At 44.4% G+C, this 15,183-nt stretch overlaps 2 protein-coding genes across 4 annotated transcripts in view; one reads left to right on the top strand and one right to left on the bottom strand.

The window, feature by feature from the left end:
* spcs1 (signal peptidase complex subunit 1) overlaps window positions 1-15,183 on the bottom strand; it is a 195,530-nt gene that overhangs the window by 68,975 nt on the left and 111,372 nt on the right. The window lies entirely within an intron of this gene.
* On the top strand, window positions 1,577-13,254 carry LOC310863720 (uncharacterized protein). The gene is made up of 4 exons (XM_083772216.1): window positions 1,577-1,834; window positions 2,646-3,633; window positions 8,512-8,693; window positions 12,086-13,254. The coding sequence occupies exons 1-4, from the start codon at window positions 1,654-1,656 to the stop codon at window positions 13,180-13,182; spliced, it is 2,448 nt and encodes an 815-aa protein (XP_083628342.1). The 5' UTR covers window positions 1,577-1,653; the 3' UTR covers window positions 13,183-13,254.

Raw genomic sequence — 15,183 nt, 5'->3', positions numbered from 1 at the left:
GTTGAGATGTCAGAGGTATGTCAGAGTGACGTCACCGCTCTGACACACCGGTTATGATGTCAGAGAGGCATTCCGTTCCTTCGTAACAGATTGATTGATTGATTGATTGATTGATTGTATGAAGTATACGTATGAACAACAGTATGCCGAATAGGTACATTTCAAACACAAGCACAACTCAATACAAAAACTGTTAACTGTGGACGACACCATGATAAAGTAAAAGCATTCACTTGTTTACAACAGGGTCCACCATTTTCAATTCATCAGAACATTTAGGGACGTACAAATAAAAAGCACAAGTCAATAGAAAATCTGCTACGAGGATAAACCAGAAAAAGCATTTTAAAGACTTGTTTACATCAGGGTCATCCATTTTCAATTCATCGTCCCATTTAAAGACATACAAATATACACAAATATAAACATGTAGGCCTACTAGGCCTACACTAGTATGGGGGGGAAATGGGTCAGAGGACTGACTTTTTTTAGCGGACAGTTTCGAATGGCAGCTGTCTGTAGTTGGTGTTTGAGAGCGGTTATGAAAGGAGTCTAGGGATTCACATTTCTTAATGGCTGTTGGTAGGGCGTTCCACATTTTAGTGGCATAGGAATGAAATTAATTGAATCCCTTGTTTGAGCCATATCTGGGATTTTGCACGTGGTTTGTTGAACTCCCTCTGACGTTATGAGTGTGGACTTTGTTGACATTAATAAAGTATTTAGACAGGTAGGCCTACATGGGTATCTTAATGGTGTAGCGACGCAAATCCTGTAGAGTAGACCATGCAGGCCCATTGCAAGTTGCTGTACTCTGACATCAACCCTAAACCATTCCAGCCTGTCAAAAAGGGTGGGTTCTGGCCTTCTGGGAGTAAGGCCTGACCAGTTTGTTTTGGGAGGTCTGGAGCCTTGTTTTAAGGGCCTGCTGTGGTACCTAGAAGTGCATGCATAGTCGAAGAAACCTTGTACAAGGGCTCCTAGCTGTTAGGCCTCACTGGTCAACAAAAACACCTTTTACCTTTTACTGATCCAAAAAGAATGGATTGGTGTAAGGATAGTTTCTACCGAGTTTAGAGCTGAGGACCTTATCAACCTGCACCTTAGAAAAGACCAGATGAACAACTACTCCTTAGAAACAAGCCACAATAAACAACTACTCTCTTTAGAAACAACTTAACAAGCCCAAATAAAAACAAGTCCAAACTCCAAAGTAGCTTATAATGAGCGGACATGGCAACCATGGCTACCGGAGGAGAAACTGCATCCGCTCACTGGTCAGCGGGGTTCCTCTCACGTCGCCACCTAGTGGACTGGAGTGCGTTTGATGTGACTGACCATTCACCAACATGTCTGACACGCGGTAATCTCTCAGTCAAAACAGATGACGTTTTTGAGGAACAATAAACAATAGGGAAGTTGCGTACAGTATGTCTAGTGGATATATATTTTTTTTTTTTAATAAAACGAACTCTCCCTTTCCCCGACATTACGGTAAATAACATCCCGCGTCACGTGACCTGACCGCTGGCCTCTCTCTTAGCAGAAAATAAGCATCTCTTTTTTTGGGGGGGAGTCCCAGAGAGTCGGAGTCCAGCATCTTTTTTGGATGAAATTTTAGCCCCGTGTTGCTCTCGTGCAGCACCCCAAAAAATGACCAAACTGCAGTTCCTGAACGTCTTCCTGACCGAGCGGCTCATGCTCGCCGCGCAGGAGATCTACAAGTCCGTGGAGGACACCATCCTGGAGTACCAGGAGGAGATAGCGCTGCGCGAGCGGGAGAACGACCATCTGAGGCGCAGGCTGCGGGAGGCAGGCATCGAGATATGGCCAGGTTAGCGCTATTAGCATTATTAGCATGCTACAGCCAGGAGGCTGCGAGATATATGGCCAGGTTAGCGTTAATATTAGCATTTTTAGCATGCTACAGCCAGGAGGCTGCGAGAGGTATGCATTAATATTATGGACCCCCCCCCCCCCCCCCCGCAGTTAATATCGATATGTTAGCATTATTAGCATGCTGCTACAGGCTGCGAGAGGAAGGCATTGGGATATTATGGCCAGGTTAGCATTTAGCATTAGCATGCTAATACAGGCTGCGAGAGGCAGGCAGCCACTGGGCTATGGCCAGGTTGGTTAGCATTAGCATGCTACGTTATATTATGCTCTGCTGGCTGCTAACTAAACAGTCGTGTTGTGGGGGAAAAGTCGCGCCCACTTTCCATAGGTCTGTCGTGTCGCTTATTAGTGAGGCACAGACTTTTACACCGAGTGTTTATGATGACCCGGCTACTATAAAGGGACACGTTTGGCGTGTTTTTGCTTTTATTGCAGGCCCACATTCCAATCTGGCTAACGTTAGCTCGTCGGCTAGCTGTAGTCAACTTCAGCTTGTGTTGTGGGGCTGCCTGCGCAACCTTTGTTCGTTAGCCAGCTAAGCTAGCCCCAAGTTAACCGGCTGTGGCTGGCTGTTTGGCTGTAACGCACTGTAGCTTTAAGATGTGATTATTCTCGTGTTGCCCGCCTTCATCGTCAGTGCGGTTGTAGTGCTAGAATTGTGTAGCGTCAATTCTCTCAACGTTTGTTGTTTTGTAGATGATAACTTGAGACTCCCCCCTGGTTTGTGTGTGTGTGTGTGTGGTCAGACCGTCCCTCCATGATGCTAGAGGAGGAGGATGGCGAGCATCCAAGGCGCGAGTGGAGTCCCAGCATGGGCCACGAAGAGCGTCTCCCCCTCCAGATCAAGGACAAGCGAGAGCTCCGGACCAGCCAGGGCAGCGAGGAGCAGCTCCGCGGTGGCGGGCACGGCGGCGGCTCGTGCGGCACGCCGGACTCCATGTTCACCCCGCCCCGCGTCACCAACGAGTACCCCCCTCAGGAGGCGGTGGCCCACACGTCCAGTCTCCCCCAGCAGCAGAGCCAAGGCGTGGAGAACAGGGAGACCAGGGAAACTGGCTCCGGCCGCTCGTCCAGACACGTGAAGGCGGAGGGTGGCGGCGGCGGAGGAGGAGGAGCGGCGCACAGAGGCTCGACGGCGTCCAACGCCGCCCCTCCTCAGCCCTTGGCCGCGGTCAACCCCAACTGCTCGAACGAGAACAACATTGACATTATCGGCGTGGAGAATGGGGGACAGATGGCGGGCTCCAAGGGAGCCGCCGGGGGCAGCGGCGGCAGAGGACAGGGCTCCCACATGCGTAACCAACAGTCCGCCGCCAACAACAACAACAACAGCGCGGCGGCAGTGGACCCTCACCAGAAGTCGCCGCTGCAGGCCCACATGTCGTCCTTCTGCTGCAAGGTGTGCGGCGAGGCGTTCAGCCACGCCGGCCACTTGCACGTGCACGTGCAGGTGCACACGCGGGAAAAGCCCTATCGCTGCGGCGTGTGCGGGAAGTGCTGCAGCTCCTCCGGCCGGCTGCAGGAACACGCGCGCAGCCACACGGGCGAGAAGCCCTTCCGCTGCCAGATCTGCGGCAAGGGCTTCACGCAGATGGCCCACCTGAAGGTCCACATGAGGATCCACACCGGCGAGAAGCCCTACAGCTGTCCGGTGTGCGGCAAGTGCTTCAGCCGCTCTGACAAAATCAAACGGCATCTGCAGACCCACAGCCGCGAGGGAACCTATTTCTCAGGGCAATGAAACCGGTGTTATTTTTTGTTTGTTTATTTTTTTTAAAACCACCCACTTTGTGAATCATGTTGATATGGGACACTTAAAAAAAAAGAAGAAAAAAAAAACAGAAGCTAATTTTGCTGCCATTAAGACGAGGCTTTTCTTCCTATTTTCAAAGAAAAAATCAGAATTCTGCATCTCTTAGAATGTTTTTTATCTAGCCTAACACTTCTCCATGCCATAGTCTTGCAATAGAATTTGTATTGCATAGTCAGTTTTTAGTACGTGTCATTTACTTACTTTTTTTTTTACTTGTCACTGAATATGAAATCTCTAAGACACAATTTGATGACTTATAGCTAGCCTTTTCTGAATTATTTAGCCTTTCTTTAGTCGTATACCTAGCATGATGAACACAGTCTTCCACACACCTTGAAATAAGATGCATTCAGAATTGCAACAATGTGCAACATTCCACAACTTATAATGTCGCTGTCGGGTAGAAACCTACCTAAACTACCTAAACTGTTCCTTTTTATTGTTTTTATGGCTGCTCTCTACAAGCTCAAATTGCAGTTCTACAAGCTTATAATGCAACCCGTTGTGAGCTTGTAGTGCTGCTATTTTCACAACTTTCTTTTTGTCAAGGACTGTCTAAAGAGGACGGGACGCGAAGACCGTAAGGGTGCCGCCATGTTGCTCACATGGTGCTCCATGGAAGGAAAGAAACATGCGCAGTTGAGACCAAGGAAGCTGAACGAGGAAGTGTTGGCTGCATAAAGCCCATTGCGCATGTTTCTTTCCTTCCATGGAGCACCATGTGAGCAACATGGCGGCGCCCTTACGGTCTTCGCGTCTAGTCCTTTTTAGACAGTCCTTGTTTTTTGTGACACTGTCTCTTGTAGATAGTCTGCAGTCTGCAGGCCCAGTGGTCTCTCAAGGATCTCTGGATCCTTATAGCACTGAGGTGGTGAGGTGAAAGGCCGCTGCAGCAAAACGCCTCTGTGCCTTCTCTGCCTCCGGTACCCGACGTCTCGTTATCCAGCGTCGACGGTACAACTGTAGCGTAATGGCGGGCGGCACTTCTCTCATGTGTTTTGTAGGACATGCACACTTTGTGCATTCTGTAGTGAGCTTGAATGACAGTGGCAGTGCCTTTCTTCTTCTTCTTTTTTTAGACCTTCTCGAACTCTGGAATCTCTGTAGGTGGCTTGTATCTTCAAGGTGGCACGTCTTAACTGTATACTCTCGTTGTAGTTATTTGCCCTCAAAGAGAGCCGTGTATCGGCTTTGGGTGATAATGGTTGCGCTCCTAAGGAGCAAGTATCGTTTTCTACATATCGTCATTCTCACTGCAGACTGAATAACGGTAGCAGCCTGCCGTTTTCCCCTCAGCTCTCTTCTAACTTTCATGCCTCTGAACCCTGCTTGGAGAATGACAGCAGCTCCCTTCATCTTCAGGTAGTCTGTGCTTATAACGTTGCAATCTCTGAACTGCCTCTGCATCACTATAGCTGCTGCTTTTCTTGACTTCTACTGTGCGTGTGCTTTGTGCCGACGGTATTGGGCCTGTATGAGTGTGGCACTTTGATGCAGTTTCTCTAAATTCGTTCCTGTCAACTCTCTCCCTCCAATTGGCTTGTATAGAAAAGAGTGTAGACACGAAAATGGACATTCAGCAATCTGGCTCGCGTTTTTGGACCAACACTAGTGGTTCATGCCGTATTTAACCCTGGTCCTGCAAGACACCAAATGACAGGCTGTGGTTGTTGAGCGTCTGCTGTCCCTGCCCATGGAGTACTGGAAGCAGTTTGTGATGGTGGAAAACATGCAAGGTAGTAAGTAAGTAGTAGGGCATACATTATACATTTACGAAAAAAAATATAAAATGCTGAAATATGGAGATACAAGGTTTGTGCCCGACAGCAACGATAAGCGCGTCTTTATTTTTAGACACCTCAAATCCATAGGATGTCAAGTTACTCTTGACTTGGGAACGAGACTTGAGACCTAGTGTCTTGTACTTGTTCAAAGAGTCTGCTGCCAAGAAATCAACCACATAATTTGTAGCCAAATATCAGGAGAGAATAAAATCTAGGTTGTAAAGCACTTCACTTGCAAGTTTAGTCATGGTTTTCAATAAATCATATTTTTGGGAGCATCTTTCTGAATAGCCTTTTAATTAGAAACCTTTAAATGTTATGTCATGAAGCAGATATGCCTAATTGTATTAAATGGGGCTGGGGGTAAAAAGAAAAGAAAGAAGTTGTAAATCCATAAATGCTGATCATTTGAAATTCACATTTTCTTATGCCTGTTCTAAAACAAGAGTTTCTGACTCTTGTAGCATTGTCACCATTTGACAAATATAAAAAGGTTTCTTGCATAAAATAATCCATGGCACAAAAGTATTAAATTTCTAATATCCTGATGCATTGTTGCAGCGCTGAGTACAACTAAACCATGACGTGTATATATACATGTTGTCCATTGAACTATTGGAGGAATCTATTGTGAGACTTGCTCTGCTCTTTCATAAGATAATGTGATATTGTTCTGTAAAATACCACTAGTCCCACTCCCGAGCTATCATGCAATGTAGGAGTTATGTGGCGTCCTTTTGTATGACCTGCACTATAGCATATGATTGAGTTGATGCAGAAAGTGACTGCAGCACCACAGGCCATACAGTATTATCCCAGGCTAACACATATAAGCTTTTTTTTGTTTTTCAAGAAGGGGGTCAAGTTTGTGCAGACTAAAAGGTTTATATTCCCCAATGTTTCTATAATAGCGAAGGTCTGTAAATGTCAGTTTCTTTTTGAAGAGTGGTCTCATTGGAGGTCGTTTTTTACTAGTGAACCAATGAACGATTCGTCTTTAGAATCCGGTGCTTGCTCAGTGCCCACTGCCCGACTCCAGCCCGACCCCTCTTGAAGAACGAACTGTACACTTTACTTTTTTCTCAGGACTTAATGCTGCATTCATGTCACATAGTGTGCAGTTGGTTCCCAAACGTTTTAGCTCGAGACCCGAAAGAGAGATTCTATGTGTGTGTGTCTCCCCCCCCCCCCCCCCCCCCCCGGGACCCAAACTAGTGAGAATAGCCCGGATCTACAAGCTCACAACACGTGGCATCCTGTCAGCTTATAATATTGTAGAAGTATGTTTTTTTTTAACGATTTTCTTTATTTAAAGTTTTTATGGGATTGTTTTGAAGGAGAAAAAAATGCATTATTTTTCTAACTTATGAAAAATGTTTTGAGTGTTTTTTCTTTTTTTTTTATCTTTTGAAATAACGAAATCATACGCATCCTGAATCCATGTCTGAATGGTGGAAGGTTTGTTCCATTTGGGCTTGGGCTATCATATATAATTTGGGCTATCATATATAATTCGCTATCAGAAATATATTGTACCACGGAACAACTCTAAACCCCTCAGTCAATGAATGAAAAACGCTGAGCATTATTTTAAACATTAATCTGGTTGTCCCTAATTTGGGCAAGGTTTCATCTTTTCCCCCCATCCCTATGTTCCTCACTTACCTTTAGAGTTTATGCTTAGGTTTATTGTTTTAAGTGGAGAACAAAGAACCTTTTTTTTGCGGGGAGGGCAACATGGAACCTGGGGAACATAGGTACGGTCCCCTTTTTCGCAAATGTTTAAAATCAAATGCACCTAAAAGCTCACAAAGTCTTGCTATGCGGTTGTGAGCTACAAGTATTTAGGCCTTATTTGGGTGTGAATGTAGATAGTTAGTTGTAGTGTCCTCTTCAAGTAGCATACGATTTAGACTCATAGATGTATTTTATCGATTCTGACGTTAGATTGAAAATGTCAGAATGGATAAAAATGCAGTCTAAATCTTAGGCTACTCTTCACATCAAAGTGCCATGAATGCAGCATGAGGCGACTGCACGACCAGCATCCCTCCTCTTCAGTCTACTGTCTCTCTCTGGGACTACTTTGTTCCCTCCCTGCCTCCCTCACACACACAGACATACTTACATATTACTGTACAGTGTTGTATCATTGTGTATTAAATGTTATTTTTTAATAAAGTAGTAATTGAGTATTTTTGGTTTGTACAGGTGTTGTGTTTATTCTTTTCACTGGGGGGGGGGGGGGGGGGGTGGATGGATGGATGGGAAAACGTAATAATGTCTAGAGATCCTCCGATAATCGTCCAGCTATCGGTCATCGGCCATATCGGCCGATATTCACTCTGATCGGTAATCGGCATTTACCCTATCAGGAGAAACTGATCTTTTACACCATTTTAAGTGGTATAAATGTCAATCAGATATATAGTATAACATCATTTTGCATTTTTGTGACAGGCCTAAACATTCTCCCCTTCCTCCCCACACACAGGAACAGTTTTGAAGTGGGTTTAGATATAATCATTTTTGAAATAATAAAATGTGCAACATTTCACAAGATTTTCAATCAATCAATGATCCCGGTAGGGAGGGAGACACGCCGGCCACTGCCAGGGTACATTACGGTAACGACATGACGTCACGAATCCAGCCAGCCGACGAGGACGCCATCTTTTTTTGTGTGTGTGCTGTTTACGTCAGCCTGATTTCGTTGGCGGCGTAACAAAATAGCCGATCCACAAGCTCACAGCGCAACGCCGTGCGACGGCCTCGTGAGCTTGTAGATCGGCTGTTTTCGCGCGCGACACTGGCGCGCCAAGGACTACAGAACTACAGTAACCATGATCAGAGTGAGGTAGCGCGCCTTGTCGTCACGTGACCGTCGCCGCCACAAGGCATGCGTGCGCCGTTGATCCGCGGATGTGTCGGTAAAAGTAAACAGAGGCGATCACAGATACTATCGCACCACATTATTACTATTAGTATTATTATTATTACTAGTTCTACGAACTAAACGATGACTAAGTTACAGTACCTGAACACGTATCTGACCGAGCGGCTGATGACAACCGCCGAAGACATTCTCCAAGTGATCCGGGAGACCATCTCCGAGTTCCAGGAGGAGATCAACCGGACCAAAAGTGAGAATCAGTATCTGAGGAGGCAACTCGCTGCAAGCAACGAGAGAGGACAAGGTAACACAATGATAAACAAACCCATATCATCAACGAGAGAGGACAAGGTTACACAATGATAAACAAACCCAATATCATGGTCCTTAACCCAAGCAACGAGAGAGGACAATGTAACACAATGATAAACAAACCCATATCATCAACATGGTCCTTAATCTTCCACTGTAGTCATCAGGATGAGTGAGTAATGCACGGCAAGTTGTTGGATCAAACTATAGTTTCTGATTAAGCTAAAAGCTATATTGTGGATTGCAAATGTGCAACGGGAACCTTCCAACCTTCCATTTAAAGCACATAGCCTATTTGCACTTTGGAAGAGATAGGTTTGCATTGCATCGTAGTTATACCTTGCTTGCCATCAACATGAAACTCCAAATATTGGTAAAGATATATTCAGGGGTTGGTTTTTTTGCTCCATTGATTAGAAATTGCTCACCCAAAGGATTCCATAGAGGCATGGTGAAACAAACGGGTCTCAAAGTCAACCTTTTAGCCCATATCATCATAAACTGCCAAACGCAAACAAAGTTAATTCTGCCAATCTATAATATTACGAAACCAGTTTCTTCGTTTTGTTTGCTTCTTCTTTCCTTTTTCCCCCCTCCTGGAGCCTGGAATTAAAATGTGAAATTAGTGTTGATTTTTCACTATTTGAGTTTTATAGTGACATGAAATTAGGTCCCTATAGGGCTTAATGCCACCCCGTCCGTCCGTCCACACACGCACGCGCTCACGCACACAGACATGCACCACCTTGGAAGCAAACACGTGAGTGTTTGGTTTGGTCTTTCAGCACCATAGACAGCACCTTTTATTATATTTTAACCAAAGGCAGTCTAGTCTGTGGAGGCACAGCCTCAGCTTCGTCTGTCCACGGCTGTGCGCTAAGGTGTGCCCCTGGCCATCGTCAGTGCCACGATGAGCCAATTGATTTCCATGGCAACCCTAGCCCAAGATATAGACATAGTTAAGCAAACTGTGTTCACTTCATGGGGCTTCAGTCCAATGGAGGCTCTCCTACATAGACTTCTATTGGTCACTTCATGGGGCTTCAGTCCAATGGAGGCTCTCCTACATAGACTTCTATTGGTCACTTCATGGGGCTTCAGTCCAATGGAGGCTCTCCTACATATACTTCTGTTGACAATGGGGACGACCAACTGGGACAAGTCCTGGACCGGAAGTAGGCAGAAATGCATTGTACTCAGGCAACAGCCCAACTTTAATGATCTTAATTGTTTTGTAGTAATAGTACAACATAAACATTAAAGAAACTTTAGTTGTTAACTGTACAATACTTTAAAACAGTTGTCATGTTGCACACATGCTTAAAAGCCCTCGTTGAAAACAATGTATTTCCAACTCCAGCTTGTCTCAGGTTTCAAAATGTGTAGAAAATCTATTGAAAATAGCCGATCTACAAGCTCACAATGCGTTGCGACGCATTATATAGGGTTGAAGTGGTTAATGTATGTTTTCTAATCGAAATTTAAATCGCCAAAGTAACTAGTAGTAACTAAAGTTTTCAAATAATTGTAGTGAAGTAAAAGTACACATTTTGGCTCCGAGATTTAGTGGAGTACAAATACCTCAATTGTACTTAAGTGCAGTACTTAGTTACTTTCCACCACTGCATAACAGTGTGTGGGGCATGCATGCGTTCCCTATTTGCATATGCATCGTTCCCAAGTAGGTCGGTGTCCAAACCAACGGGCACTGTTTTCTAGACACTTCCCAGTTCCACTTGATCTGTATCCTGCATGAATCTTTTCAAGTCACTTAAATCTCCTTTAAATGTTGCCAGCACAAGTTATAATAAAATAAAATACAATAATAATAACACAACAATCGATATCTCTTATCAAAATGTCTTTGCTCACGTTAAAACAATGTTGCTCCCAAATATTTGTGCAATTACCTTTCATCGTGGGTCAATGTTTAAAACTATGGGATGGGAAAAGGACATTTCTGCAGCTCTATGTGAAATGGTTTGCCTGCAGGCATCAAGTCACATCTGAAGTGAATACCAGTTGGAAGTTCTTTTTTCCAGTTTTAGATGGAAATGTTCTCAACACTGTTCCCTCACCCGCTCCAGCTCTAGGGCATTTCTTGTGTTATCTTTGTGTTATATCTGAACTCATTTATACCTGAGAACGATTAAAAAAAAAAAAAATCTGAAAAACCCTCTGTTTCTATGTCAGTCGTACCCCAACTAATTCATGTCAAGTACCCCCAAAAATATTATGTAATTGGCCGCCGACCCCATCTGAAAATATGTTGTTCCAGGGACACCCCCCCCCCCCCAGAAGCAAAGATTTGAATTAAAAACATTAGCTCTGAACGAATATATATTAAAAGATTTGTGCCACATTTTCACAATTTAAAAAAATAGCAGATCTACATTACAAGCTCGTAGCGCGGCGGTGCTGCACTATGAGCTTGTAGATCTGCTATTTTTCAATAGCTAAACTAAAGTGTGACATAATGCTTAAAACACCAAAGGGGGTTCCCGTCCAGAATGGGTTGACTCAGACAGTGCCAACATTTCTCTGTTACATCACAGTGATCACAGGCACACAGACGATCAACGATACTAATTCTATTGACTCAATTTAACAGAAGATTTGAAATGTGACATTCTGCACAATGAGTACTTCTGCTTTTGGTACTTTTTTTTTTTTTTTTTTTTTTTTTTTTTGCGGCTTACGCCTTTTATTGATTTTTTAAGGGACAGATAGTAGGCTGACAGGAAACGGGAGAGAGATGGGGGGATGACATGCGGTAAAGGCCGTGTCGGGTTCGGGAGTCGAACCCGCGGCACACCGCGACTGGATCACCAGTCCGGTGCCCAGACCGTTACGCTACGGCCTGGGCCGCTTTTGGTACTTTTAAGTGCATTTATTTCCATATCGCACCATTTTTCTTTTAAATATATTTTTTATCCCACGATTTTGCAACCCATTTTTCACCCCTGTGTCAATTATCTAATGTGATCCTGGGCTCTACACACCCTCCACCAACCTAGTCCCCATATATGGGGGACAAGGGGAGAGCAACGGACTTGAACTCATGCTTCCTTCATGCCTGAGTTCCATATCGCACTATTGATACTTTTACTTAGCCTAAGTAAAAACGGTCAGAACAATCTGTGCATGGTACAGTACTTGTGCTGTAGACCGTCGCAGTCCCCCCCCCCGAGCGCCCTTCTTCTTTCTAATTATTTGTTAGGCCCACTGTTTTTGGTTTATTGTCATGATTTGTCACCATCCGAGTTGGCTTTGTCCGATGCTTTTAAATGTCTTTAAATAAATACTTTCTGAAACGTCTATGGGAAAAAATGACGCAAATCATGTGAGCTCATCATGCTTGTTGTTTTCCTATTTAATTTGCAGCACAACAACAGACTGTGTGGGTTCGTGTTGTTCCGCCACCGCCGCCCCACGAGAAGCAACAACAATGTGAGCTGGACAAGACGAACCCCGCTGTTGTCCGCGAGCACGCAGAACCCCCGCTGGTCAAGGAGGAACGGACTCTCAGAGCATGTCAAAACGAGGAACGCACTCTCAGAGCATGTCAAAACGAGGAACGCACTCTCAGAGCATGTCAAAACGAGGAACGCACTCTCAGAGCATGTCAAAACGAGGAACGCACTCTCAGAGCATGTCAAAACGAGGAACGGAATCTCAGAGCATGTCAGACGGAGGAACGGACTCTCAGAGCATGTCAAACGGAGGAGGAACGGAATCTCAGAGCATGTCAAAACGAGGAGAAGCCTCCGGAGCCACCTGCTATCCAGACGCCGGGCGACGGTGACCTCAGTACTTGTGTCTACGGGACGAGCGATAACGACAACGGCGGCGGCACACCCCGGCGTCAGGCGGTCCCGACTCTGCCTGTCGTCGACGACGCGGAAGAGTGCGACATCCGCGTCACAACGGACCAGTTCAAAACCGAAGCTCGTCACGAGGAGTATGGCGAGTCCATCGGTGCTTATGAACCCGAACCTCCGGTTAGTAGCAGCGCACAGTGCTCTAGAACTCAAAGCGAGTGCGCGGAGCAGCGCGTGCTGCTGCCGCCGCCACCGACTCTACGGGACTGGAACGAGAAACCGCCAGAGGAAAACTCGATACCAGATCACGACGACATGGAGTCTGCAGACTGCATGGAGTCCTCCTTGACCTCGCAGCAATACCTCACGTATCACATGCAGTCGCTCAACAACAACGGCAACGACAAACTGGGCTCGTCCCTCTGCAACATCTGCGGCAAGACCTTCAGCTCGCTGGGGAAGTTAAAGGAGCACCAGAGGCTCCACACGGGGGAGAGGCCTTTCTGCTGCGAGTTCTGCGGCAAGCGCTTCAACCAGAACTGCAACCTGAAGGTCCACGTCAGGGTTCACACCGGGGAGAAGCCGTACCCTTGTCCGGTGTGCGGGAAGGGCTTCAGTCAGTCCTCCCAGGTCAAAATGCACCTCAGAACTCACAAATAAAATCTCGTTCTTCTGACATTGCTTGGGATCATTCTGAAAAAAAAGATACTAAACATTTGGGAGGCGTGTGAATGCATAGCACATGTACTTATAAGACTGTTATTGCAAAAAGATATGTGTAATAATCTGTCATGTGATTAAAAGCTGCATATTTTTTGGATCGTCACAAGTCACTGAAAATAGTGGAATCTGTATGATGATAAAAGCTATCATGGCACCAACCAAATAGCAGCAGGTATAGGATATACTGGGGGATCCAGTTTGATCCTGACTTCCAGGTCAAGTGTCGTCTGATTTAAGACACTGAAGCCTTTAGCTGTCCACAATTCTGTGTCCACAATTCTGTGTGAATGATGTGGAATGTCCCATTTCACATGTATAAAAATCCTTTTGAAAATAAGCAGATCTACAAGTTGAGCTTGTAGATTGGCTATTCTCAAATAGCCGGAGTATATACAGTATATATATATATATAATATATATATATATAGTACATTAACCACTTCAGCCCTATATATATATATATATATATATATATATATATATATATATATTATATATATATATATATATAGGGCTGAAGTGGTTAATGTACTGTGTTTTGTTATTTTAATCATAATCTAGTACAGGGGTGGGCAACTGGCGGCCCAGGGGCCACATGCGGCCCCAACCTTCACTTAATGTGGCCCTCAGGTTAATGTCAGAATACTGATATAATATTGGTTTCAGCTGTTTACAATTCAACAACATGGATTTTCCAAACATGGTTATCTGTGGGGAAAAAATTGGTAACAACTAATTGCTGAACTACTGTCATTGTCTCTGGTGACATTAATAAAACCTAAACCCTTTGATTGGATTCATGTGGTTCTCCACCCCATAAATAACTTATTTTCTGTCAATTTGCACTGACATGCCATGAAGCATTGTATTCACGGAGACATTCCTAAGACAATCATTTGATGACCGGGTCCGGGGTGGCTGCTCAGTGGCCTACGAATGATTGGTTTAGGAATGCACAAAAACAAAACAAAAATAATCATAATAATCAAGGCTTCATTGGGGTGTAATTGATAGAAAATGAGTCATTGCTTTGTAGATCTGCTACCTTTGCTGTTTTTTAATTTGAGTCCAGGAAAAACAACCCGTCAGTCAGAGACAATATAATATAATTTTGGTTTAGTTTCTGTGTATTGCACATTTAATCATAACCAGGCATTGTACAATGATGAGTTCAGGTTCAGCTTTATTGTAATAATTATACCATGCTGCACATTACAAATGCAATGACATGTGTGGCAAGGCTCTCTCTCTCTCTCTCTCTCTCTCTCTCTCTCTCTCTCTCTCTCTCTCTCTCTCTCTCTCTCTATTCAGGAAACAGGCAATGAAAAATAAATAACAAAAAACTGATATCAGGATTGGAATCCCACAAAAAACAAGTTATGTCATCCTAACTGTACGTGGCGGTGGTGCCTACTGTTAAAATGCCACCCGTAAGAATTATTACAAATTGGTGAATGTAAAACAAGGAATAAATCCAGCTGCTGCTCCACATCTATCCGTCACAGACAGAACATCTAGACGTTGTAGTTACAAGTTCACAACACTAGGTGGCACACTGACACTGCTCCTGGTGTACTTCCATGAGCAGCACATTAATGGGCAATGGTGTACATTAGATTGGCAGCAAATGTTTGTTTTAGTTTTAGTCGTCTCTTCAATAGTTTTCATTTAGTTTCAGTCAACCTGGAATGTTTTAGTGTTTGTCTAGTTTTAGTCGACTAAATATCATAAGAATTTAGTCGACTAAATCTTGATTTAGTCTACTAAAATGTATTTTGGCGGGCGTTGATGCCTCATAATGACTGTTGTTTTGTTACACTTGCTGAAAATAGCCGATCTACAAGCTGTGAGCTTGTAGATCTGCTATTCTCAGCATGCAACCAAGTGTACATTATAACAACACATAAATGGTGCATTTATATTTCATTACATTCACAC

The sequence above is a fragment of the Protomyctophum parallelum genome (assembly GCF_964188405.1).
Source record: "Protomyctophum parallelum genome assembly, chromosome: 8".
In the NCBI taxonomy this organism is placed as follows: domain Eukaryota; kingdom Metazoa; phylum Chordata; class Actinopteri; order Myctophiformes; family Myctophidae; genus Protomyctophum; species Protomyctophum parallelum.
The sequence above is the reverse complement of the archived record's forward strand: the minus strand, read 5'-3'. Positions and strand labels throughout refer to the sequence as shown.

Excerpts from the sequence above, each read along its gene's own strand:
- LOC310863720 (XM_083772216.1), top strand. The coding sequence starts at position 1,654 with ATGACCAAACTGCAGTTCCTGAACGTCTTCCTGACCGAGCGGCTCATG. Across the intron at positions 1,835-2,645 it reads AGGCATCGAGATATGGCCAG|ACCGTCCCTCCATGATGCTA; the intron begins GTTAGCGCTATT and ends GTGTGTGGTCAG. Across the intron at positions 8,694-12,085 it reads AAGCAACGAGAGAGGACAAG|CACAACAACAGACTGTGTGG; the intron begins GTAACACAATGA and ends TTTAATTTGCAG.